This window comes from Adiantum capillus-veneris, chromosome 16 (genome assembly GCF_014529385.1).
Source record: "Adiantum capillus-veneris isolate H3 chromosome 16, ASM1452938v2, whole genome shotgun sequence".
Lineage (NCBI taxonomy): Eukaryota > Viridiplantae > Streptophyta > Polypodiopsida > Polypodiales > Pteridaceae > Adiantum > Adiantum capillus-veneris.
Genome location: NC_140946.1, coordinates 155,249,472 through 155,276,524, shown reverse-complemented (window position 1 = coordinate 155,276,524; position 27,053 = coordinate 155,249,472). Strand labels below are relative to the sequence as shown.

At 41.5% G+C, this 27,053-nt stretch overlaps 4 protein-coding genes across 7 annotated transcripts in view; all 4 read right to left on the bottom strand.

The window, feature by feature from the left end:
- The window catches only part of LOC147440108 (large ribosomal subunit protein eL20z-like), a 60,137-nt gene extending 58,618 nt beyond the window's left edge, over positions 1–1,519 (bottom strand). The window contains exons 1-2 of the mRNA XM_086483875.1: positions 1,126–1,519; positions 799–877 (exon numbers count right to left, since the gene is read on the bottom strand). Of these exons, the coding sequence (XP_086340001.1) occupies positions 799–877; positions 1,126–1,381 (335 nt within the window). The 5' untranslated portion in view covers positions 1,382–1,519. The remainder of the gene's footprint in view (positions 1–798; positions 878–1,125) is intronic.
- A 19,402-nt stretch (positions 1,520–20,921) lies between these two features.
- Positions 20,922–23,334, bottom strand: LOC147440107 (uncharacterized). Of its 3 annotated transcripts, XM_086483873.1 has the most exons (6): positions 23,320–23,334; positions 23,194–23,245; positions 22,824–22,943; positions 22,177–22,451; positions 21,941–22,062; positions 21,296–21,796 (listed from the first exon to the last, which is right to left on the bottom strand). In XM_086483873.1, exons 1-5 carry the CDS (start codon positions 23,332–23,334, stop codon positions 21,994–21,996), a joined length of 531 nt encoding a protein of 176 aa, XP_086339999.1. In that variant the 3' UTR covers positions 21,296–21,796; positions 21,941–21,993. The 3 variants fall into 3 exon arrangements, with proteins under 3 accessions (XP_086339998.1, XP_086339997.1, XP_086339999.1); XM_086483872.1 differs by lacking the exons at positions 22,177–22,451; positions 23,194–23,245; positions 23,320–23,334 and adding an exon at positions 20,922–21,225 and having other exon boundaries at positions 21,403–21,716; positions 22,824–23,094; XM_086483871.1 differs by lacking the exons at positions 22,824–22,943; positions 23,194–23,245; positions 23,320–23,334 and adding an exon at positions 20,922–21,225 and having other exon boundaries at positions 21,403–21,716; positions 22,173–22,315.
- Positions 23,335–23,431: 97 nt separating this feature from the next.
- On the bottom strand, positions 23,432–24,413 carry LOC147440106 (uncharacterized). The gene is made up of 4 exons (XM_086483870.1): positions 24,186–24,413; positions 23,945–24,076; positions 23,663–23,835; positions 23,432–23,571 (listed from the first exon to the last, which is right to left on the bottom strand). The coding sequence occupies exons 1-4, from the start codon at positions 24,411–24,413 to the stop codon at positions 23,532–23,534; spliced, it is 573 nt and encodes a 190-aa protein (XP_086339996.1). The 3' UTR covers positions 23,432–23,531.
- On the bottom strand, positions 24,234–26,667 carry LOC147440105 (uncharacterized). 2 transcript variants are annotated; one of them, XM_086483868.1, is made up of 6 exons: positions 26,325–26,667; positions 26,088–26,229; positions 25,451–25,542; positions 24,823–25,307; positions 24,481–24,632; positions 24,234–24,373 (listed from the first exon to the last, which is right to left on the bottom strand). In XM_086483868.1, the coding sequence occupies exons 3-5, from the start codon at positions 25,531–25,533 to the stop codon at positions 24,517–24,519; spliced, it is 684 nt and encodes a 227-aa protein (XP_086339994.1). In that variant the 5' UTR covers positions 25,534–25,542; positions 26,088–26,229; positions 26,325–26,667; the 3' UTR covers positions 24,234–24,373; positions 24,481–24,516. The 2 variants fall into 2 exon arrangements, with proteins under 2 accessions (XP_086339994.1, XP_086339993.1); XM_086483867.1 differs by lacking the exons at positions 26,088–26,229; positions 26,325–26,667 and having other exon boundaries at positions 25,451–26,081.
- Positions 26,668–27,053: the final 386 nt, after the last annotated feature.

Genomic DNA, 27,053 nt, shown 5'->3' with positions numbered 1-27,053 from the left:
TAGCGCATACAAGGCTACGGCAAGAGAGGACTCAAAATGCAGCCAAAAAGGGACTTGGATACCCAAAGTTCATGCACCAATTGAAATACATTCCATATGGATCTTTTGTATATACACATATCACCATACAAAAATATTAGGGCCGTGTAGATTTGGAGCAACCACATCGAAAACGAGTTTAGCAGAGACAACTAATTTGTTGAGTGCTAAAGAGAGCACGGACCTATACACAGAGGCCATTGGACTCAAAAACACTGGAAAGAGATATCAAGCACATAGAAGAAGAATAAGAAAAAGAAGAAGAAGAAAATTTTAATGTCATAGGAAAATATCCCGAGAGACTTTAAAGATCTATCTGACGAGAAGAGTTGAACTCAAGACTTGTTATTCAAGATGGCATAGAAAGGAGCTGCGGCATCATATGCCCTTCTCAACAATCTCAACGAGAGGCGCTGACTCCAAACCCAATGTATTCCAACATGCTTCATCCTGAAGCCTCGCTTATCCCTGGGGTGGGGTAGTATCTTCCCATAGTTGAGCATTACTATACATCCATAGTGTGCAAGGGTCGGGATGCTCGAGACTTGGGACTAGATTCTAAAGCCACTGTGTGTTTTTCTTATTTCAACCATGACACATGGACACATAGGCAAGTAAGGCTTTTGCACACATTTTTTTTAAACTATTTCTATAGCCATTTCTATTTCTATTTCTCCTCTCTCAACCTCATTGATTCTTAGGTTTTGTTTTCTAATGTCACTTCTTACCACCAAAGGCAGGGCAAAAAACATCACTTACAAACACCAACCGATGCCAAGTCCACAACAAGGAAGCCTCGGAAGGTCTGCTTCTGACCGACGCTCGATGATGGGATACCCTGCATGGAAAAGGATATGTTTGGCAAAGCGACAAAGGAAATGAGCAGTATAGGACATGAGACAAAGAGCGCCCAAGCACATTAAAGACTTGTAGAACTCCAAAAGCAGAGCATTTTGGGTTGCAATACACCTTGAAAATATCAATAAACTAAAGAGACATCAAACACGGTTGCAGAATGCAGCATATAAGCATTACAATTGATCAAGCTTGCGAGCATGCACTCGTATGCATGAGGGAGAAAAGCACCTGGAACAGCTTGGTAGCCATATTGCTGTTGTGGATAAGGGTAACCAGGTTGAGCAGGCTGCGGATATCCAGGGTTTCCCTGGAAGGTTCCGTAGTAGGGAGGCGCAGATGGTTGGGGTGGTTGGTTTGCACCATGCGGGGGAGCACTCTCCCCTGCCTGTTGTGGTTGAGGAGGGTGGTAATATTGTTGTTGTTGCTGCGGCGGAGGCGGCTGGTGGTAGCCCCGGGTCTCCTCGGATCCTGCCTCCTTCTTCATCTCGCTTTCTGATAACCAGCAGTCAGGAAACGCGGGACGTAGTAGAGAATTTGAGAGAGAGAGAGAGAGAGAGAGAGAGAGAGGGGGGGGAGTGTTTCCACGTGTAATTTGTACAGAACTAGAAACCTTGGCCCCTCTTTCACACTCTCGAATGGAGGCCATCACACTCTCGATTGGAGGTTCCCATATCGGCCCAAAAACATTTGACAGCACACCACACCCTCTAGATTTCAATCACGTTTTGCTTCAAAGATTACTAAGGCATTTTCGAGAGGGGATGCTTCAACCACCCTCCAAATTGACGATGTGCCTTTTAAAAGGCTGTAGTCGATGAGGAGTAGTGAACAACCTCCTGCTAACTCACCGAGCTTGTGAAAACGACCTGCTCATCTACACGTCTATGAGGTGCGCATTCTCCATCTAAAGACCCTCAACGAAGTAGAAGGCCCTCGACAGTCGAGGGCTTATGGGGGAGCCCTCTTATCGTGCATTGTTAGGTAGACACTAGACAAGCATCTTTGGAAAAATCCATTGAAATCCTGCAAACACAACCCTACCCACATCCAGCGCATGCCATGAGCAACGAGCCCTCTCTTATGTCCTCAAAACGCAATTTGAATCCGTACACTTGAGGTAGAAGAGAAGAGGACAGAGAATGTGTGTGTGCGTCAATCGAATTCAACGAGCATTCCAAAGGTCTCTTGTACATAGTACACAACTACTTTTTGTTGCAAAGAGAGAGGGAGAGTCCTCTGGGGATCAGCTTCAACGAGCATCCTAAAGGTCTCTTGTACACAATCCACAGCTACTTTTTGTTTCACAAAGAGAGAGAGAGAGAGAGAGAGAGAGAGAGAGACATTGTGTGGGTGTGTGGGTGGGTGGGTGGGTGGGTGTGTGTGGGTGTGTGTGTGTGTGCGTGCAAGGGGGAGAGAGAGAGAGAGAGAGAAAGAGAGAGAGTGTGTGTGTGTGTGTGTTCTTACGAACAATAAAACCAATAAGTCTTTCTAGCTTCAAATTAATAATCTTATGTTAACCCTCACGCACATTCCTATCACCTAAGACGGACACCGTATTATTTATTTGGTAGAGTCAAGGTACCGAGCTTGTCGGTCCAATAGGAAAAGGGTAAGAGTGATCGCCAATGAGAGGCGCACTCTAACTGGAACATTCAAGGAATTAGTTGGCTAAGCATGGACGCCCAAGTGTGAATGGGGCGAGCTCATATAAAAGTCAACTAAACCTAAAATTCACTCATTCTCTCATTTGTGCAATTGAAGAGTGCTCTTGCTCCATCTTCATCTTCTTCTTCATCATCTCCTTGTGTGTGTGTGTATGCGTGAGAGAGAGAGAGAGAGAGAGAGAGTGCGATCGAGCATTGCGGCGGCGAGGTGGTTGAGCGCAGCGTAGCGACGTCTCCCTCTTCTTCGCGGCGAGGAATCCTCCATGACAGCAAGCGTAGAGCGGTGAGTGACACACCATCGCCATCTTTGAGCTTACTAGCTATTTAAGCTAGTTGCGTGCTTGGAGCCATTTGTGGCTCGCACACAGTGTATCGGCAAGTTCCTTGCATTGACACGTGTGACAGACGCGCACATTTTTGGCGTTGTTGCCGGGAAAATGCCATACACTAAGCTTGAGTGGCACTCTGTGCTTCTTTGTGGTGCAATTTCAATTGTAGGAAAGGTAGGGAAGGAAGGTGTGTGTGTTGAGAAGAAGGATTTTGTTTTGCTACTCTGTATTTCTTTGTTAATGAGGTTTTGAAAGGTACTGTGTTTTCTCTGTGATAAGGTGTTAGTATTAAGGTTGTAGATCCATAATGTTAGTTCTGTGTAATGTAAAGTCCAGTAAATAGGAAGTAGATCTGCTAGAGTTAATGAAGTGTGTTAGTGTGTAACAGTAGGTGTATTAGTTGTAAGTAGGTACGCGCAAGCCGCGGCGACCTTATCCCAAAAATGGAGCAACCAGAGAGAATTTCAACTTACGCGAGTTCTCAATATCCACCTACCTTAGGTTCCGGGCCCTCGGCGGGGACCCAAGGTAGTACAAACCAAGACCCAAACATAGCGGCTAGTGACTCTTCCTCTGACTATGATGTCATGGAGGGTTTTCCAATGCCTAATCTCGATAGCTCAAGCCAAGGCATGCATGCCATGGACCCACGGTCCGGGCCGAGCGTGCTTAGCCGCTTGAAGGAAACCTTTAGTAGAGCCACTCGCTCCGAACATGGAGCTAATGATGTAAATGAGGGGGGTGGGAAAGTAAATTCTCCATTCATGACCAACGTAGACCCTATGCCCTTAGAGAATGTGCACGTGAATACTGCGTTCACTTCACCCCCTGACTCTTCAGAGCTATTTCCCTCTGAGATTATATTACCTGATGGTAGAAGCCTTGTCGAAGTGCAAGAGGTTGAGCGATATATCATTACGGCTAGGAAAAAGAAAATTGAGAGCTTACGCAAGGCGGAGCAACGAAGAGAGTTAAAAGCAAAAGCTCTTATGTCAATATCTTTGCTAGGAGAGCAATCGAGTGCTCCGGAATTAGCGGCCACTAAGGGTCAACCCATAGATAGCCACATTGCATCTAGCTCAAAGGACACCCCTAGCACCTCAATCCTAGATGGAGCGTTCTTAAATGAGAATAGGGAGTACGAACTACAAATGGAAACTCTAATCGACCTATACACAGGTCACACCTATCACGTGGGTTGGTTAGATGTCCTACAATCCACAATGGGTGCTACTAGTGTGGAGGATCAACAACAAAGAGTTTGTGAGGTCATCCATAGGGTCATTGAGGTAGATAGACAGAACAAGGGGATCAACACGCCTTCATGGGTCTCATGAGATTCTTGGATACAGGAAAGACTAAACAACTGACCTTATCGCAAATGGAGACTCCCTCGGTAAGTCCGATGGATCCCCCATATGTTGTTTCACCAGAGGTCTCGGTGCAATCTGAGCCCACTAGTGATAGCTTTACCTTTTCAAGTCTAGCTCATCTTTCCCTTGATGACACCACGGCTACCATGCCTATCCCAATGATGGGCATGTCGAGAAACATTCCATGGACCTCATTTGTTAGTAAAGCACCACTACATGGTAGCTCAATGCCTGCAACAGTACCTACAAGTGTGTACCAATCGTATACACCTATGGGTCATCGCACTCATGTAGTCCCTACCTCTCCCATTGTTTCAACTACCTATGCTCCACAACCACAACACCCAAGCTCTTATTTCCATGGGACTATACCGGTTGCATTAGCATGTCACATCCGACGTCTGCTATGCGTAGGGCCATCCATATGAACCTTGGGCCACCACATGGCACAACATCGTACCCAACGTGGAACCCAAGGGCTTCCTATGCGCCAAGCCCAATGCCAATACCTACTCCACATGTAGTCTCTGGAGCGCCTTCACCCACGGTACCTCCTCACTTAGGTGACTTGGCAACATTTGCTCAAGCTATCGGTCCATCTATTGCTGAGAATATGTGTAACATGCCTGATAGAGAGCCTAGAAGTAAGGCAGTACAAATAGCCAAGCTCACACAAAAATTTAGTGGAGATGGGGATGTGAGAAAGCATATCGAAGTGTTTGAAAAAATATGCGATTCTCTAGGAGAAGACAATGACCTGCATTATAAGAGTAATGCTTTAAGCCTAACCTTAAGTGGGAAGGCAGGGGATTGGTATAGGACCCTAAGGGTGGAAGAAAAAATGATTTACCCTACTCTTAGGAGACTGTTCTTAAAAGAATACATATGAGAGGGAGTGCTTTGGGGTGTAGCCTCTCAGCTCCAGAAAGCCCAATGAGAGGAAGGAGAGTCGGTGAGAGACTTTATTAGTCGCTTGAAGCCAATGTCCAAATAATCCAAATGCACCGAAGATCATGCCATTAAACTTGATTGAGGTTACCGAGGAGCCATTACAAAGTACACCTGTGGTACCAGTAAACGTACTCACACAATCGATGCTCCAAAAACAAAATTATATTCTTGAGGAAAGAGACACGGCATCAATTGCCCAATCTCAGAAAAAGAAGAAAACACGAAGGAAGAGATCACGAAAAGCAGCGAAGTCAGACCCCAGTTCAAAGACCAACATAGGGACTGGTGACGACTCCGTATATATGAACGACGCTGAAGAGGATTCTGATTTAGGTGAAACCATGGAGACCAAAACGACCACTAAGATAGAAACCAACAAGGAAGACCTTCATGAGCCACAATGGCCAGGATCCAAGAAGAAGATAGGAACTTATCTAAACCCTACAGAGGAGATTGAGCGAGTCAAACAATTAAGGAGTTTGGTAGAAGATACCCAAAGGGATCTAGAACCAGCACCTAGGCAGATCCAGATTACAGACACAATGTTCCCTATGCAACAACAAGCTCACCAAGTCCATAGACCCTTAGACATACCTAGTGTCATCCAAGAAGAAAGTGACTTAAAGTCATGGGAAAGTGGGCGTACTCACTTCTTGATGGAAAGAATGTTTACAGAGGGACTACCTGATCCTATCGAAGAAATGGAGATCCCATCTTCCCCACGTCAAGGCGCTGAAGCCAAAAGGTTTCGTTAAACATTGCCAAATTGATGGATTTCATGTCTTCAGAAGTTAGAACCACCATCATGTCAAAATTATATAAAGACCCTGAGCTAGTCTCAGCTCTTCGAGCCTTCCTCAATGGAGAACTGAAGTTTGGGCTACCACAATTTGCCCAAATGGATGGAGCTGGGGAGATGCCAATAGAGGAGGAACACTTAGATCCACAACCCAACCTAGATGAGAACCTTGTTATAGAAATACCTGTTAACAAGATACTTTGAGGGTGATGAATCCAATGCAACCATACCAATCACTACCAAGGGATTAACTGTGAAGGGAATCCTTGATGGTGGCGCTGGGATTAGCATTGTGACTAAAAATTGATGGGAAACTATGGGAATACCTCACCTTGCGACCACAACTATAGTAGTAAAGATGGCCAATGGGTCTATTGTTAAACCTATTGGGATGCTAGAAGATCTCAAGATCAAGGTCTTTGGACATAAATAAGGATTAGCTTCATTGTTATGGATTTCTCCAAACACACTATGGCATCGGAGCTGATCTTAGGACTTCCTTTCATGAGGGAAGCAAAAATGGTGCATGACTGGTCTAAAAACCATGTCTACTTGCAGTTCCAAGATTCTGTCATTCGAGTGGATCTTGTAACTGGTCGAGCACATCCCCTAGGAAACAAGTTTATAATTGATCATAGATCTGACACCACAGTTCACTCGGTCCCATTGCAGTATTTTTACACATGTAAAGCGGACACTGATATTGGGAAAGATTCTCCTTATATGGATGTACTACCTGGGATGACTGAGTCGGACAATGTGGATTGGGTCCACCTAGCAGCAACCATAGACACTTGGGGAAACAGGGGGACGACCTAGGTAACACCTGAGGGGGATGAAATGCCCGTACCCTTAAATATGCTAGAAGCAATGCATATAGCTTTTGACAAGACTCATCCTACTATAATGAAGAAAACATACAAGTGGGTCCCTAAAGCTTCTTTAGCGACCATAGCTAGTGCTAAAAGACAGGAGCCTGATAAGAGACGTCCATTCACCCCAAGAAATGTAAAGAAAAGTTGCATTGGATTCCTAAAAAACTATTGGAAGCCCAAGGCTACTATAAAGGAAATGATTAAATTTGGGTGCCAAAACGTAAATTGTGCTCTTACTTGTCACCGGGCCCATGTGAGCTCAATCCTGTGGCTCCAAAACAAATTGAATATCGCGGAAAGGAAAAAATCATGGAATGCTACACACCCACTCCAAAGCTAGTTTGGCCACCGAAGAAAGAACGATTTGTTCCACCTAGCTCAGGAAAAGGGAAATCAAATGAGCTTCTTGCTCTTCATGTAGTTTCTATACGAAAATAGAAGCTTCGACACAACCTCCACCTACCATTGTACATATCCATACAAGAAAGAAAGAGTTTGCACCTTCCTTTGTAAGTTCACCATCTACAACAACATTGCAAATAAAATCCTGGGAGAGTACCTTACCACCCTTGCAACTAGATGAAACGCAGAGGGCGATCGAAAACTATTGGTTAAAGCCTTCACCTATGACAACTTGGAACAATTGGTTTCAAAGGATAACGAGCATATTTTAAACGGTATGATCTACCCAAGGAAGGGGGGAGTGTTTGCTAACAATCATCATTCACTTGCTTCCCTCTCAACCTTCCTCCCTGACCTCTTAATCTCCAATCTTAGGGAATGTATATATAAAGCCTTATACTCACAAAAACAAGATACATAAAAAAGTAAAAGAGCAAGAACCATAACACAAAATCATAAAAACACATTATGCACAAGAACACGACCCTTGTAATATTTTCACTCTAACCGTCATCTATTTGCGTGTACAGATATGGCTAGTATGCAAGAGTCATCCACTCCTGCCTTGGGTGAGAGGTACCCTCGTTACTTTTCACAAATGTTTCACATGGTCTTTCCGGTGCTTGCCTGAATGGAATTTGGTAGGTATGCTGGTATGTGAGAGGAATTTTGAGGAGTTAGAATGGCTGATACGTCTCTTGACCACGACTAATCCATACTTAGTAGAGAGTATATCTCCCATTTCACAAGCCTATCCTTTTGACCAAGATGACTATAGGCGTCTAGTGACCTTCTTAGTAAACATTGGTGCCTCTGATGATGAAGAAGATTTATATGATTATACGGATGACGCATATGATCTCATGGATGATGAATTTGTTTTTCTCGACGACGAGGATAGGGGTTTAGCTTTAGGGTTTCCCCCCAATCTCTACAATATCCTATTCCCTTGACTCTCTAGGGGGAGTGCAAATTATTAGGTTAGGGTTGCTTATGTTTTTTTAATTGTGCTCAATAAGTGTTGGTACCTTTTCCCACTGATGTGCCTCCTAGAGGTATTCTTTGTGTTTCTTAGTGTGTACAGGGCCGTGTTGCTATTGTTAGGATTTAGACCTTCATGGAATCTTACTCTCGTTCACACTTCAAATCAAGCGCGACCATCAACACAAACAGGTGTTTCTTGTCCATTAGCATTGTCCCTTATCTTTTTTGCATCCTTGTTTGTCTGCTTTAATTGTGATTGGTAGCATAATATTCAACGCATTTGCTTAGTATCAAACATTACATTCAATGTAATTTTTGTCATAATCACTTGTCTAGGTTTAAAAATCAAGCAGTCCCACTAAGCTAGTTTGACCAAGCTAGGTGTTAGAGATATTCTCTCAATACCATGGGGAATGCCTTCCTAATAATCTATGGTTACTTAGGTTCTTAATCCGATTTAGGCAGCATTGTGTGCAATGCACTAGGGATTTCTAGTGGGCTTGGTCCCTATTGACCTTTAGTTGAAGTATTATAAAGGGAGTTTACTAATGTGATGAGCTTGGGAAGGGTAACAATGCTATATGACCCCCCAAAGTTACAAAATTAAAATGTTGAAAACGTAAAAAAAATAAAAATAAAAAGAATTCAAAGTGCCACAATGTAAAATCTTAAGCTGGAAGAGAAATCTCAGCTTGATTTGGTACTTCACTCACATGTATCGCCTATGGTACTAGAGCCCTAGAGGTTCCTAGTGTGGACGCTTTTCCTTGAAAGCAAAAAACCCAAGGCATACAAAATAAGCACACACATCAAATTGAATCACTGTGAAAAGACTTTGGGGGGTCAAAGAAAAGTAAATAAGTTAAGCAATGATTTCATGAGAATTCCTTTTATCGTAGCTTAACTACGAGGTCTTCTAGGTATAGCCTCTAGTCAGCCTTCGGACGTGAAATACTTGGCTCTCGTGATTAAATAACTTAATTGACCAGAGAAAATTGAGAAACTTACCCATGGTATTAATAGTCGATCTTTAGTGCCTTTCGACTGTTGAATTAGCGACCCCGAACTTGTTTAGTTTTTTACCTTCCCAACTGTTTATGTGTTTGATTATATTGCAATTTAATGTTTATTGCTGACAAATGGTTTAGAATTCTGTTACCAATCAAATTGTCTGCTTACAACTGCATATGCTTTTAAAATGTATATGAGAATGCATTTACTGTGCCAATGTTGTTGATTTTGCGGTGACTGAAGAAGGCTAAGGACATTCCTCTCGAATGCTCTTCCACCTCAACGAGCGAGCTTCAACTCAATAGCTTCCGAGGACAGAATCTACATCAGGAAGGGGGGCATGTTAACCCTCACGCACATTCTTATCACCTAAGACGGACATCGTATTATTTGTTTGGTAGAGTCAAGGTACCGAGCTTGTCGGTCCAATAGAAAAAGGGTAAGAGTGATCGCCAATGAGAGGTGCACTCTAACTGGAACATTCAAGGGATTAGTTGGCTAAGCATGGGCGCCCAAGTGTGAATGGGGCGAGCTTATATAAAAGTCAACTAAACCTAAAATTCACTCATTCTCTCATTTGTGCAATTGAAGAGTGCTCTTGCTCCATCTCCATCTTCTTCTTCTTCATCTCCTTGTGTGTGTGTGTGTGTGTGTGTGTGTCTGTGTGTGTATGAGAGAGAGAGAGAGAGAGAGAGCATTGCGGTGGCACGACGGCGGCAAGGCGGTTGAGCGCGGCGTAGCGGCGTCTCCCTCTTCTTTGCGGCGAGGAATCCTCCACAACAGCAAGCGTAGAGCGGTGAGTGACACACCATCGCCATCTTTGAGCTTACTAGTTTAGGCTAGTTGTGTGCTTGGAGCCATTTGTGGCTGGCACACAGTGTATCGACAAGTTCCTTGCATTGACACGTGCGATAGACGCGCACATCTGATATAGCCTTAGATTCAGTAAACATCATACGTGTATGATGTTTGAAGGGTAATTCTAGCAGCCAAAAGTAAACTTTTGACTTTACACCCCTATTCTTCAAGTTGGGTTGAGCACATACACCAAGTTTCATTTCATTTGGGCATATAGATTGAGAATTGAGGGGATTTTACTCTTTTAGGGGATTTCCTTGTCAAAAAGTGGTGATTTTGTGCAATTTTGACATCCAAAATTTGTGTAAGCACATGTGCATGTAGTACATACCAAGGAGCACCTTGGGTAGAAGCAAAAGTCCATTGTGACCACCTAGACATCATACACGTATGATGTCCTAGAGGCCATATCCGAGGTCAAAAGACACATTTGAGCGCACCCTTGTGATCTAGAGTAGTTAAGAAGCAAATATGCAAAATTGCATCGAATTTGAAGCATTTTTGGGCTTGTGAAGGCCACAAGATGGATCAAGGCAAAGTGAATGCTTGAATTTATCATATCTAGTACAAAAATTGTTAATATTGAATTTTGAAAGTTGTTGTGGGTTACTAGTCTAGTGAGGACCTCTGCAGTGAGTTTCACCTCATTCTGACCAGTTAGACATCATACGCGTATGATGTCTAAAGGGAAATTTTAGGGACCAAAGTTGATATCAGAGCTTACCAAGGTGTTTAGCACCACAAAACAAGCTTAGAGACCAAGTTTGAGCTAATTCTGAGCACATAGACATTGCCTGCGTATGATGTCTCAGGTCAAGATCTGAAAGTCCAATTACACTTTTGACCATACAGGGGGTTTGGAAATGATGATTTAAGCTTGTTTACAAAATGTCATCTCATTTGGACACATATCTTTGAATTTAAGGAGATTCTTGCAAATCCAAGAAGGTAAAGGTAAAAAAGTAGTGATTTTGAGCAATTTTGACATCCAAAAATTTTTGTGAGCACATATTCTTGTTGTACACATAAAGGAGCACCTTGGGTAGAAGTAAAAGTGAAATCTGAACCAAAAGACATCATACACGTATGATGTCTTAGAGGTCAGATCTGGGTCAAATCAGACATCTAAGTATACCCTAGTGTCTTAAAGCATAAATGAAGTACCTAGCCAAAATTTCATTGCATTTGGAGCACATTTGGGCTAAAAAGTGTCAAAAGACAAAAATTGTTGACCATAACTTGCATAAAAAGTGTTGAAATTGAATTCTAAAAGTTGTTGAAAGTTGCTTGAGTGATAAAGAGTCTTTGGGATAAAACTCACCTCATTCTGACACAAAAGACATCATACGCGTATGATGTCTCAAGGCCCAAATTAGAGGTCAAAAAATACATCTAAGCTTACACGAGTGTTTGCCATCACAAAATAGGCCTAGAGACCAAATTTCATTCAATTTGGGTCACTTTTGGCTTAGCTAACCTCCCAAAGAAGTTGCAAGCAACCAAACAAAAAAAGGTATGATAGACATTCCTAAAAGTTTCAGAATCACAAACTGAGACTTGGAGTGGTTAGAGTACATCAAGGAGAGTCTACGGTTCAAGTTTGGAGAAATTTTGAGTCAGGAGACATCATACGCGTATGAAGTCTCCAGGCACAGGTTCATGCCTGACAGGAACTTTGACTAGTCAAAGGACTTTCTTCTGACCCTAGAATCCCAAATCCAAAACAAAATTTGGACACTTATAAGTGGACCAAAGCATTCACCTAGTGATGACACTCTGAAATTGCCAGAATTGACCTACAGGAAGATTGAATGCAATAGAAGACTGTTTTGGCCATAACTTGAGCTCCAGGTAATGGATTCAGAAACCTTTTTTTATCAAAACGAAGCTCCAGAGTAGCTTTATAACATTCAGTGCTACTCCGAAAAACAATCAAAGACCCTTTGGGTTAATCATTGTTGGTAAACGCTCAAAAAACGTCGTTAAAGGCCTCAAAATGCATTCGGAAGTTAGGGGTGTATAAAAGTGAAAAATTGAGAGAATTGTGAGGAATCGGTCGTGGTTTTGGACATATTTTTGACTTTCCATTAACAAAGCACAACACATTGAAATAAGTCTTCTTATATCAAGCTAGAATTTCTAAGCCTAGAGATCATGTCTACTTTAGATTCAAACTCAGCTTATACAAGCTTCACGATCCCAGCAATAGAGGAGCATTTTCCCATATTTGATCTTCCAAACTTGCAGTTCATAAAGACAAATTTTGTTAAGAGAGTTTGGATTACATATCATGGGAGTGAAGGATTGTATAGATACATTACAAGACACTGAGGTCAACCTTTATAGGTGCTCAGAGCCATACCCAGAAGAGCTAACGAATTACAAGCTCTTATATGTCTATACATACGGAGTCGATTATCAATGGAAATCTATAGTTGTTGACAAGTATGGATAAGAATACATAGCTGTAGAAAGCGCAAACCCACGGACTGCACTAAAAGTAGGTGGATATTTGGTCAATGAAGGACCACAAATACCCCCACTAAACACGAGAATTTCTATGCGAATTCCAAAAAGGGAGCCACCTGGATTCCCTTCTAGAGCAATAATGAGAGATGAAATGATCACAGAGATAGCAAACATGCCTCCTCAAGTGAATCTCCCTAATGGACCAATCTCCAAGAGAACGACCAATCCCTTTGAAGAAGAACCTAGCCACAACAGAAGGCCTGAAGCGAGAGAAGGATTGGGAGAGTCTATGGTTAGACTTATAGACAATCGATGAGTTAGACCGTCCCAAGTCCAGAAATGGGTAAATAGGAAATACTTTGGAGATAAAGATTCGAGAGATCACGTAGCGGCTTTTAGAAGAGTGATTAGAGCAAAGGAAGTTTTTGATTTTAAGACACAATTTGCGAGATTTGGACTGACTCTGAAAGATGACGCGGCTACATGGTTCAACTCAGTGGAAAAACTGGATTTTGAGACTCTAGACGAGCTATTTGAAGAATTCATCAAAGAGTTCTTGTAGAAGGACATAGCTCACAATACTATATCACAAATCCACCTAATCAAATAGAAAGAGGGTGAATCAGTGCGCAAGGCGGCATTACGGCTCAAAAGATATCTCAAGTTCTGTCCAAGAGCGGAACTATCGAAAGGACATTACGGTCATTGTAAATAGAGGCTTAGCTAGATCAGAGCCTGTTTACAGCCAAGAGGAAATGCAAGAAGAAGCTCCTCAACTAGAGTGTCACAAAAGCTGTGACAACCACTTGGTCAAACAACGTCCTTAGATGGAAATCACTCAAGTAAATGCCTATTGTCTTGACTGTGGCATCATTCAATTGATCTTCGACTATCCAAATAAACCAAACCGAGTCATACAGGGATCGTTCAGCTACCCAATAACTTGAAAATAAAAAGCGTCGTACTAGTTCAAGTAGTTACGAGAGTGCAAGCTCAAAAGGAAGCTGATGAGAACCTAGAGACAGAGAAAACAAAAACTGATGCGAGTCCAGAGACGAGTGAACCAAAGACCGATTCACCTAGTCAAAAAACCAAGAGCAAACAACATAGTTGGAAAGCTAGAAAGGCTAAGATGAAAGCACGTAGGGAACGAGAGCAAAGAACCTTAGCTGAGGGGCTTACCCAAGCTAAAGAGAAGATAAGACAACTTGAGGAAAGGGTTGCACCTCCTCTTACGCAGACGTCTCAACCTCCAGAAGAACCATCAATAAAAAGTGAGCCTAGAAGTGCTAGTTCAGTACCATCAGTATTGGTCGAGAAGGTTAATGAACCCTTAGATGCCCTCCTAAAAGCCTATGAAACACGACTCAAAAACAACCAAACCCAAGAACATAGGTGGATGACACATCCATATACGGAATTAGAAAAGAAAAGGCTTGAAATGTGCAAAAAAATGATTCAAACGGCCCAAGATTTACTAGAACCACCAATTGGAAAACCTGAGGATGTGATCCTTGTCCCACCTACACCAATAATCGCACCAACCAAGAACAAAAAGGGATAGATTGCAGTCACGAGCACGGACCAAAGCTCAAAGACCCACCATCAGGACCAAGGATAGTGTTGAATACCACATATAACTCTTCCGAGGGATTTAACCTAGCTATACCAGAGGGTTGTAAAGAAATAGATTGTCTTGACAAATTGTGGAAATAAGTCAGAGAGACCAATGGAGCGAGTGAGCTAAGCTACGAGTAAACTGGACCGATGATGGAAGAGGAGTGTTTCTCCCACCCATAGAGGAAATTGAGATTGAATCTCAAACGAATCTAGAAGTGCAATCATATTGGGGAGACAAAGGATTTGTACAGTCTATGGATAGTCAACCCCATTCGCTAAGAACACCACCATGCTATACGGGAGAGCACAAGGCCAAGTCAGATGTTATTGTAGTCCCATCACAACGACTATCTTCCAACAACAAGGTCATCGATTCAAAAGGGTTAATAGATATTATATCTACCCCAGTCACCTATACGACAGTGTTAGCCGAGTTGCTTAGAATAAAACCAAACATATGGACTAATGTGGGAAAATGCCTAGAGAAATTTGGTGTGAAAAAGCCAATGACTCAAATAGAGGAAGGGATCAAAGAGCTTGAAATGTCTCAGCTAAACACTAGGCCAATGCCATTAAACAAGGTAGGCAAGTACTATGAGGGAGAAGATGGGAACACCACTCTTCCTATGGAATTTCAAGGTGTAAAAACCATGGCAATCCTTGACAATGGAGCTAGTGTTGCCATCACAACAAAAGAGATATGGAAACAATGGGGAAAACCAGCAGTGAGGGCTACCAGGTTGAAATTTCAGCTTGCAAACAGACACATGGAAAAGCCCATAGGCTCCCCATAGGACTGCTATAAAAAGTAGTTGTTACTTCTTGTGGCATTGAATATGAGCATACCTTTGCTATTGTTGATTTCGGCAAGAAGAACAATTACAACATAATATTGGGAAGACCATTCATGAGGCAATTGAAAATGGTCCAAGATTGGAGTTATGACCATATCTACCTCAGACATATGGAAACCACGACAAGGATAAACTTGAAAAACCATAGCTACAGGGATGTGACGAGAAGACTGGTTGAGGAGTTTGATTCAACTGCATTAGAAGGATCAGAATTTCCAGCATGGTTGGGTAAGCCTAAAGAACTGTGGATGTGAGAGGAGCTTTGCAATGTGTAATCTTAAAGCGAGAGGAATGTTTCCTAGAAAGGGCGATCAAAGATAAGGATTATATCCCAGAACCATTTCCTAAAGAAGCATTAGAGCCGCTAGAATGGGAACACATCTGGGCTACTCTGGATGTGTGCGCTATTCAAGACAGTCCCACAATAAAGTTTTGTGATAAATATGGCTTTGACGTTGTTCCTTACTTTGCAGTGAGTGTGTTCTAGGAAAACGAAGAGAACCAAGCATCAATAAGTTTCCAAAATGAAGAGCAAACAAAGGAATGTCGTGAATCAGAAGATGAAGGAGAAGACGAGTTCTATGAATTTGTATAACAAAGCTTCAAGATGATGCCGACAAAGGAAACCCAGCAGGTGAAATGGAAGACACTTTAACTAATGCATGGTTTCATGATTTTCCAGATCAAAGACCTAGGAATCAATGTCATCACTACAAGAATAAAGTGCATCAAAAGTGGATTCCAAAATCCCCAGAGGTGACGCAACCGCAACAAGCATCCTCATACGTGGCTCCTATACATGAAGAAAAGACTCATCCAAGAAGAATACGGCCATGTCAATGGGCTAACAATACTCTAATAAATTGGCTAAAAAAGTCCTCCTACAAACTGCAATCCAAGAGCAAACACATAGTAACTTTCCATAACCAGTCAAACCACAAAGATAAAGTGCTAGAATTCAACCTTGTTGAGGATAGTAGCGACAATGATGATTCTTATGACATCCCCTACCAAGAACTCATGTCAGCTTTCATAACAACCAAGGAAGGCCAAAGGCAAAGAACAACAAGTCAGAGCCAAAAAGTCAATTAGTCCAATGACAGGTATGGATTAAGAAGATGAAGATCTTTGATGCAAAATCACGAGATCCAATTCCAAAAAGAAAACAACCAAACTCTGCAAGAACGGCTAAGAAAATCACAAAATCGCAAGTTGTCGCAACTTAGATCTGGGTTCCGAAGAAGTTGATTCAAGCACAAAGAGGTCAGGAGTTTATTTGGATTCCAAAACAGTTAAAGTATCAACTCCCAAAGTCTGAATCCCATCCCCAACCAAGCATTAAGGGTTGAAGCAAAGACCACTATTGACTCACACAAAGACAAGGTGGATCCCAAAGAAGTCTCTTCAAACACAAACAAAGCGGGGACAACTATGGGTTCCCAAACGAGCATCATCAACAAAACAAACAAGTAATCACTAAGAAATGGTTCCCAAAGGAAACCAATAAAACTACTATCACTGCACCGTCGCTTGAATTCTTTCAATTCCTCCTACAGTTATAGTACAATTAGAAGAGAGCAAGTGACTCACTTCAAGCTAGAACCCACTGCTGAGGAACAATGCCAAATACGATAGTCAACAACAAGGCTAAACTTTGGGCACTTTCAAAATATTGCTTTGTCTTCATACGTGTCTTTCGCAGATGGGTCTAGAGTGACCGTTTTGAGTGTAGAGGCTTTGGGACACGTGTATCCTAGTGAGGGGGTGGTGTTCCTTAAGTTTTATATAATTTTGGTAGGATTTGGTGACTTTCCTTCCATTTGTGTGTATGTGGGTTGGGTGGTGTAGTTGAGAGCAGTGAGATTCTTGATTGTGGTTTAGCTGGCCTTCCAGAGTGTTGTATGTGTGGGATGGTCTCAGTCCGACAAGATAAAGAGATTGCATCTGTGTGCCTATCATGTCATATGTATCCTTGATTGACATTATGTTGATCTAAGTAGTGTTGCATGCACTTTATAGGTGGTGTGATTCACTCCCGCAATAAGCATGAAATGTTTTTTTATGCATATCATGGTGTATATGGCCTTTTAAAGTTTCACTTTGAATTTCCTCTTTTTGAAAGTTATGTTCACTTTACAACTTGATATTTCTCATCCCATTATGTGCTTGCAAGCATTCATATGTATGGCAAGGAGGTGGCACATATAGGCCTCTTCTCGTGTGTTGGATGGCTCGTTTTTATTGGTACGATAAGAATTTTTTAGCTTCCCTCTTTTTAGTAGGTTTATTTGCAAAATGATTTTAAGTACAGGTAGTGACTAAGTGGCACTAGGGATTAAGAAAACTGACTTCAGGCTAAAGAGAAATGTGTGGACAACAAAAACTATTAAGAGTCACTAGTTTTACCTAGGATTTCATCGTTTTGCCTGGGTCATATTTTTAATGTTTTTTAATTTATTTTGAGTCATGCGTATTCTAGTTTTTAAGCGAATAGGTTGTATGCTTATGCAATTTTTTTGTTGATAATTTGAGAATTACGCTTCCTAAATTTCGTACTAGGTGCTTGCGTGGTTTGTTAACTTTATGAATGTGTATTTGAGAAAGGTTCTTTCTTGGGTGCAACATTTTGATTCACTCTTCAATAATCCAAGTGATAGTTCCTATTGATCTTGTTGTTGCCCCTTAGTGGTGTTGATGCAAAGAGGCCTACACACACTAGTTTCTTTATACAATACTATCAAAGTTTACCTCGTCCCCTATGCATTTCTTTGGGAAATGGTAGTTCCTCCTAATAGTCTTGTTGTGTGTTAGGGGTGTTTTTAATAGACGATTACTAGACACTATTCTACACTAGAAGCCTCTTGTTTGAGCATTGCAAGACCCCTAAGCGTGCCACATTTAGTCCAATTAGATCCCGATTGGTAGCGATCCATGCGATGTGCCACACCCTTTGTCTTGTCGTATATAAGTCCAAATGAGTTATACATCATATCAAAGTGTCCCCATACTCTTGGGGTTGACCCACCTTCTCAGGGGCTAATTTGGGGTGCATCTTAACCTTATTGATGGTATACTACATGAGTTGTACAAGCCTTAGATGCCATCTCCATTCTTGCATAAGGAGCTTGACTTGTGCACACTTTGAGTAAGTTTTTGGAGCTCACCCCAACCTTCAAGTGGTATCAGAGCTTGAATAGGTGGTAACCTCTTACATAGTATTCTAAATAATCTTCTATTGTGCTAATCAAACTCCTAATCACCTTTGTGTAGATAAGTTCTAGCCACTACCTCCATATGGTTGTTAAAGCTAATAAGCTATGCGCTAGAGAAACTACGCATTAGTTTTTGTTCCATTTGCATGACAATTGACCTTCTTGGTTACTCCTCAAGTAATTGCACAATAATTTGATGTGATTATAATTTGGATTCAACGATTGGCATTAAATAATTTTTTTTCATTTTGATTTGTTTGTCAATTTAGGACAATTTTCCCTTCTTTGTATTTCCAAGTGCTCAATTTGTAGCATCATTACTGTGTATAGAAAGCCCTATACTAAAACCTCCAAATTGAATCCTTAAGTTCTTGATTTAAACATCATTTGGCCTCTCTAAATTATATATACTATATCCAGGCGTGTGTGTGTGCACAAGCTCTTGCTAAAAGCATGATAAAATTTCTTCTTTTGGGGCATTACCTCTTGTAAGCCCAAGAGGAGCCCCTTGGTTAGCATATTTGTGATAAAGCAATAGTGGGCGAGGTCTCTGGTTCAAACTACCTAATTTTATAAAGGGAAAAACACGCAAATTAGATTCAAATAACTAATGGTTGTTGAGAATTTGGGTCATTGAGTGAAGGTTCCCCTCGAGGGTAGTCAAACTTTCTTTTAGAGCATCGGTGGACATCGAATCCTAGTAAAAAAATCAATTGATTTCTCTACTCGGGTCCACTAACATCCAGTCTTGCGAGGCTTGTAGATTCAAGAGCCCAATGTCCCAAGGAACCTTTCCTTAGAGGCCCCTCACACTAGCAAAAGTGCTATTCCGACTAAGAGCACTTTCATACCTAGTAATGATGCTACTCACTACATAAAGGCAGTCCTCTAGAGCCATCAAGAACCTCAAAGCTCAAGGAGTTGTTCCCACCATAGGCTAATAAGAGGCCAATAGCTTGCCAAGAAGGTCACATACAAAGGAATATTTCTAGGAACTCTCTCTCTCTCTCTCTCTCTCTCTCTCTCTCTCCCCCCCCCGAAGGAATCAAAGTTTTTTTTTTTGTTGCAACCAAGCACAATAGTTAAATTTATGAGGATGATACTTTGTGCACTTGTAAGGAGCTTAGATGCAAGCATTGTGATAAAATCCAAGTGGTAAGATTGCTCCAAGGCATGATGAGAGAGAAGGGGAGGATTTTTGAGCATTCTATTAATTTAGGCACCTACCTTGTGCATTTTGTTAGAGTTAGGGTTTCACAAATGCACACATGGCTTGGAGATGGAGAAGAAGGTCAAGGCACACAATGGAAATTGTATTACTAAGTGTGCAATACAAGATTAGATAGCCCTAGAGCGATACAAAGCATGTGGGAAAAAACCTTCTAATGAAGGAGAAAAAGTGCCTCAATGATCTTGCTTATGTTAACACACATCACTACCATATAATGGAAAAAAATCCCCCCTTGGAAGCGATGCACTGAACAGGAGCTGGCATATAGAACACTGAACAGGAGCTGGCGTATAGAGTATCGGGAAGTGCCATACCCTATGGACATGATCAATACATAAAAGGGAAGCAAGTCCAAAATCTTTGCAAAAAACTTTGAACTTCTCACAAGGAAATGCATTTGTGAACTAATTTTCAAGGTTGTCTTATGTCGGCACATAAGCCAAGATGATCTCTTTAGCTGAGAGACTCCCATTTACTTAGCGTGATAATTCACCTCAATTTGCTCTGTGTGAGCATGAAAAAATCGTTCCTCACAACTGACAATGCACCCCATTTGTCAATGCAAATGAGAGTGCAACTCCTAAATCATCCATAAGTTATCTAAGCCACACACACTCAACCATCCATAGTTGTGAAAGCTACCATGTACTTGGCCTCACAACAACTAGAGGTGGCTAGAGTAGGTTGCTTTGTGCTCAACAAAGATATGCATGATCTATCGAGCATGAGACAAAAACCACTCATGGACACTCATGTGTCATAGCAAACAACCCAATAAGAGTTAGTAAAATCATGTAAGTCTGGTAATGATCTCGCCTTGGAATAAATCAACCGGAGTCTTACCATAGCCCAAGCGAGATTTTTCGAGCAAGCTGCAATGCGAGCAATCTCTAGAAGCTAGAAAAGATCTATTAACAAGTTTTGAATACAATATCTATTACTTCTACAAGACTCTAGATAATAGAGAAGACTGCAAGTTTCTTCATTGTCTCAATATCCTCTTTTTCTTGGCATGACGGATTTGCTATAACATGATTTGTGTATGACAGATTTGAGCGGCCAAAAGGCAACTACAAATAGCCTAAAACAAGTAAAATTTTCAGCCTTGAGACAATACATTAATTAGCTGATTTCAACTAGTGTATGAGCCCAATAAACGATTGATTTCAGCCCAAAAATCAACAACCATTTCAGCCCATAAAGGGGTGCCACCTCAGAGAGTCTTACTTCTGAGCAAGCTCTAAACCAGACTAAATATCTTTGCAAAACTATAACCTATGCAAGATTGGAGTATTCACGTGCATATCCAAACTGCATTAAAGAAAACATTCAACATGAGCATCCAAGCTTAAGGAGTGGAGAATCAAGAACAATCACATATTTTAAAGACAATTACAAAATTAATTTAGAAGTAATGCTTTCACTATGTCATAGATGATTGAAAGACTGAATGTTTACATTAAGCTTAAGACTTTCATAGTTCCATATATCTCTTGACAATAAGACCACAACTAATCTATCTAACCATAAGAATTGTCAGATCATTTATAGCTACAATGACCAAGCACGCTACAAAAATTCACATTCATCATCGATGAAGATATTGCGTCGTGGAACGCTCTCATGCACCCTAAGATCATAACGTGTATCCGTCGCCATGCGCTGAGCCACTGCCTCTGCATAGACCGGTAATGCACTTCCAAAAAACAAGACAATGTCAAGAAAGATAACCATAAACACCCAAACATAAACAACATCATATGGAATCATCACAAAAAGAGCCATACACCTCACAAAAATATGTGATATAAAAGTTTACAACACTACCAACAACATAAAAGCAATGTTCTAAAACAAGAAACGGAAGCCTCACTAGTTGTCAAAGATGTTAACACATGAGGGCACGTCACCCTCATCATCAAAGTCGAGAGTTGTAGAGGCCTCCTCTTTGTTCTGCCTTTTTGCTTGGAGTAAAGGCAAAACATATCCAGTAATAAGCGGCTCATCAACATCAATTGCTACACATGCCCGTCCAGTAGCCAAGCAAGCCCGCAACACTGGAGCAGTACCACGCCCAAGCTCCAAGCAAATCCCACTACGTGGACAAAGCAACTCCACAAAACAAGCCATGAAAGCTGAGCTCCGTTGTTGCCCACCTCGCAAGGGCTCTCCCGAAAGTGATCGTGCCTGCGAAAGCACCTATAGATGATGCGCCATAAAAGAGTCCAAGGACTGAATGCCGAGATTGGAGAAAAGAACCTGGCTCTCTAATAAAAAACATGTCGGATGAGTAGCTACTTTGTGCACCATAAAGAGAATAGAGCAATGGCACTACAATAGAAGACACCCATTTGTGACAGATGGACAAAAAAAAGAGTGAGTGGATAAGGAATGCAAACACAATCACGTACCTCAATGCAACCACCAAAGCTCTCCATGTAACCGTATGCATCATGATGCATCACTACAATGCGTTGATGGACCACCATCTATGAAGCTCGACAAAATCTCTCAACCCAACCAATAGAGTCACCTGTATGTCAAACAAAAAGGTAATACACTACAATCTTTAAAACATTTTCTCAAATAGCATGTGAAAATGAAACGCGGACCGATTTTAAGGTAACATGTGAAGAAACACACTTGCCATGGACACCATGATTAGCAACCAGCCTGCATCCGCCAATGTCAAAAATGATAGGTGAATCCCAACACGCACATGCTCCTCCATAAGCAAGTCCCAAGATGGACCAGAGGACAATCCAGAATGGGAGCCTTCGAATGGGAGGTCCAAAAAGATCAAATCAGCTGCCCAAGGTACACTCTTACGTCCTCGAGTGTATGACAAAGGAGGATTGGTCACACGAGACATAAAATCATGGACTGGTATCCAACGTGGATGACGCACTTGAGCTCTGAAAGCTGTTGCAATCTCAATATAGTCACCATGGATGGCCATACAACGTGTCTCCGAAGCAGCAAAAAAAGAAAGACTAGGAGAATGCAAAGGATATATGAAGCTCAAGGTGCGAGGCACAATATTGAAGCCAGGAGTAGCTGAGAAATCAAAGTAAAAACAAATAAATTGCAAGTACTAAAGAATCAAGCCAAGAATGCATCTAGAACACAATGGCTCACTCTCATCACAAACAATCTCCTCTGTGGTAGTAGTATCATCAACATGCTCCTTTCCCTTTTGGGAAGCATGTGAAGCTACAAGAAGGTAAATGACGCATATGAATGTACGCAAAAGCACAGAGAAAGCAAAAGGTAAATATATAGCATAATTAATACCTGTTACGCCCACATTTACATCTTGCTGCGATAAAATCACTGTAGCAAAACCACAGGGAGGCACCACTTGAGCCGGAATCTGGGAAGGTATCCTTGTGACCTCGGGAATATGAAATTCCCCTGAATCTAACCAAGTAGCATCATGGATCTCTCTCTCTCTCGCATCAGCAAGTGTCCTCGCTCCATGTTAACCCACCAAGGACATGTCTAACCAAGTAGCATCATGGATCTCTCTCTCTCGCATCAGCAAGTGTCCTCGCTCCATGTTAACCCACCAAGGACATGTCTCTATCTCGAACACAGAGAGCGTATGAAGTGCCAAAGTATACATGGAGGAATCCTCCGGAGACAGTTGAGTCCACTGGCTTACCAAGAAAGGAAGAGCAGGTAATAATTTCTTGGAGACCAAGAAGGATAGAAACCTATGCAAAAAGGACAGATTAATAACATTGCAAAGCATACACTCATGGACACACACATTCTAAAAGACCTCTACCTGTATGCTAACCATTGAGCTGCCATACGCAAGTAGTCGATTTCATTTTTTAGTGCTTTCTTTTGTGCATCTTTTGTCTTTGCCTCAAGAGAGACCTCTTGTGGAAAAAGGTATGGCCTAGCTTCAAACTTCACCTCCTCAAAATAGGCAGCTAGCGTACAATCATGTGGCAATGGTGCTACACCAGGCAGCTCAAAGAAGTGTGATGAAAGCTACAATGCCCTCTCATAGGCACATGACAAGAAACCCTCTCTGTGAAGCCAGTTATAAGTACATAAAAGATTAGTACAAGACACTACATACACTAAAGAAGCTTTGACCAAAATACTTAGAGCACACTTACATGCGAAAGGCGTGATCCCCTTTTTTCAAACCATAGGCTGCTCTATTTACCTTGTTAGCCTCTAGCAATCCTAGCCAAGTTATTTTACTTGGAATTGGAGCATCTGCCAAAGCTATCAAATTAAGCTTTTCCAATGTAGCCCAGCTGTCAGCTCCCCACTTCAAGCCCATAACCTTTGCTAGCAAATCAGTTCCCAAGTTTGGATCCACAATATTGAGTACAAACAAAATAATACAATCAATAAAAATATACATAATCTAGAAGAAGTAAGCAATGGCATACCTTGCCAATTTTATCGGAGAACTTTGTAGTGAGATCTTGCTGAATTTGTTTCTCATGTTTCTTCAATTCTTTCTCTAACAAACTGTGCCTCAATTGATCCAATCTCTTATCTTTCTCTTTGGACATTTGTACCTTCAAAACATTATCGTTTATTTAGTTCAACAACAAGAGTTTTATGAATGACCCCAAGAATATGAAAGAGTTTTATGAATGAACAATAAGAAAGAAAAGTAATTCTTACATCGTACACCAATCTTGCCAAGTATCTTCGTGGCAAAGGGTACCATGGCTCAGCTCCTTTTGAGTACTTTCTACGCACTTCAGCAATAAGATCTTGATGTTGCATCGGCAACCCTTTTAAATACACTTCATGATCGGCAGCACAGATATGTGTCGTATTCAGAATCTCATCTCGCAAGTGGCAAACAACTAGAGCATGTGTGTTCATGCCAAAAGACACAGAGATCATTACTTATAAAAGCTTTGGGAACAAAGCTTATGAGCTAAGCAAAATTTAAAAACATAAAGCAACTTACAAATTCATCCGTTGCAAGCTACTCAACAAAGCAATCTCAGGAACCTTTGTGGGGTCTATAATGGTGCAAAGAACCCTGCAATGCTTCTCTTTGCAAGTTGAAAATTTCTCCCGAATGGCAGCTATCCATGCCACAGTACGGTGGTTTCCCTCCTATACATAAAACATTTGATTGGACAAATCTTTAAACCTTATATCTTTCCTTAGTTCACTTTCAAACTCCTCATTAACTTCAATCCAAAATGTATCCCAATTTGCCTTAATTTCATCTAAGTTTCCAAAACATAAAATTAGTATTGACACACTAACTTAAAAAATGCTATCCATAGAGTTAGTGCCTTACCAGTGAGAGCCGAAACTTCCTTCTTACATGTCCACACAGAGATAATAAATGCTCCCTTCTCCTGCATGTAGCCCTCCTTGGCAAAAGCTGCCTTCAATCCACTAAGATCATCTCTAAGTCCTCTTACTCTAGCATAGGGAATCAATCTACACAATGGGATTGGAGGGCAATCAAAGCAATTGAACAACCTTGTGCTAGTCATGACATCAGCACCGCTATGCATAAAAAGCTTTTGCTCATATTCATCCTCTTCTTCTACTGTGGCTGTGACCTCGTCTCTCATCCTCCAAGGGACTATTTGCATAGCATTTTCATCAGGAGCAAGAGTATCATCAACCTCATGGACCGAACCCTGACCAATTTTAGAGGAGACTATTTCTTCTTCTTGTGTATCCAATTCTTCTGTCATTTGTGTTGCAAAAACTATGGATACTTCGTTAATTTCCAAGATTCCAGACCTTAAGGAATCATTTGGTGACTTTAAACTGAAACAGAAACAAAACCTCCTTCATATTTAGAGAAACATTTCAATCTATAACATTATACGCAAAGAATCAAGAGAACCTTTGAACTTTCAAAAAATGTAAATCCCCAAAAACAAAACTCTTGACCAACTACGTTGTCTCACCTACGCAAGGGCCGTCCACGTTTACCCCTTTTTCCTGATGTTCCATCTGCAGACTTTCTTCTGGAAGAGCCGTTTCCGGCCATTGAAACTACCTTCTCAAAGGCAATTACTACGTTAGTTTTGTAGATGCATGATGGCTTCAGAGGGCATATTTCCAACATTCATCAATGGGTGGTATAACAAGTCACCCAACAACACACTATTACTCTGTTCGATCTACTTTCTGCTTAGCAGTTCCAATGACTTGCCAAAACACGTATACATACACTTCAATCCGAGAAATAGAATATATACATTAAAGGATTAAAGAGCTATGACAAAATATAACAGTTATAAAGTGCCCCAAGCAGCTCTTTAGCAAGCCACAAAACCCATCTTTGAGTAGCTATCATCATGAGGAACTTGAAGCTTGTCATCTGTTAAGAGAACTTGTCGCTAATAAGTTAAGGTTGTGCCGATCGCTAAGCTCAAAAACTTAGGAAGGCTTGAGAGATTGATTTGCTGAAAGTTTAAGCTCTTAAGCTAGTCCTTAACTTCACAAACGAAAACAAAATTCTGAGGATGATACTACCTTTTTTTGTTTAAGCTTCCTCACATTAGACCTTACAAATTATAGAAAAAACCAGAAAAGTTCTACCTCAATGATTTTCTTCGCCCCGCAGCAGGGATGTTAGCGCTGACGTAAGGAAGTTCCAAGCTGGAGAGTTCTGAATGCCACCGAGCTTGTCTCAAGGAAATCGCTCAAGCCGTAGCAGGACTACTTGTATGCCTCAAGTACCCTGCACCGCCACAGGGGAGTTAGGGACTGTTCCAAGATGGCTTACAATCCGCCTCAAACACCAAGCGCTGCTGCAGTGAACGAATCGAAAATCACCTGTAGCACCTTGCGCCACCGCAGGTAGTTTAGGATAGCTGTTTCAATCCAGCTCATGGACCTCGCGGCGCCGCAAGGGTGCTTTGGACAGTACAGTAGCCGAAGCACTGCAGTTCGCATAAGGACCACATGGCGCCGCAGGGTAGTTCAAGGAAGAAATGGAGGCGACGCAGGCCAGTTTCAATCCAGTTGATGTGGGGCAGTTTTAATTGGCCTCCTGCACCTCGCAGCGCCGCAGGGGATCTTGGGACAGTTTGTGAGCCGAAGCAAGACAGTTCAGGTAAGCATCTCGCGGCGCCGAAGGGTAGTTCCAAGGAAGAAACGTCGTTGAAGACCATTATCCAAAAGTTTTTTAATGAATAATTAAAACTGGCTTAACAGTCTCGCGGCGATGCAATATATAATCCACGTGTTATATTTATTTGCCTCAATCACCTTCTACTTCTACTGTATGTTTAATTTGCCTCAAGAGCCTCGCAGCGATACATACCCTAATCCAGTAGAATTCGTCGGAAATTCTCAAAATATCCCTCAAATTTTAAAATTCCCAAAATACTACCCATATTTTATCAAAAAATGCCCTTCAAATATTTCTTAATTTCCAAAACACCCCTAGATAGGAGACTAACCATCTCCAAAGACAAATTTTTTTATAGCTTTTCATAAGAAGACTGATTGTATATCATTGTAAGCTGTCAAAACGAGAATAATTTGAGCTTGTTATGTAGG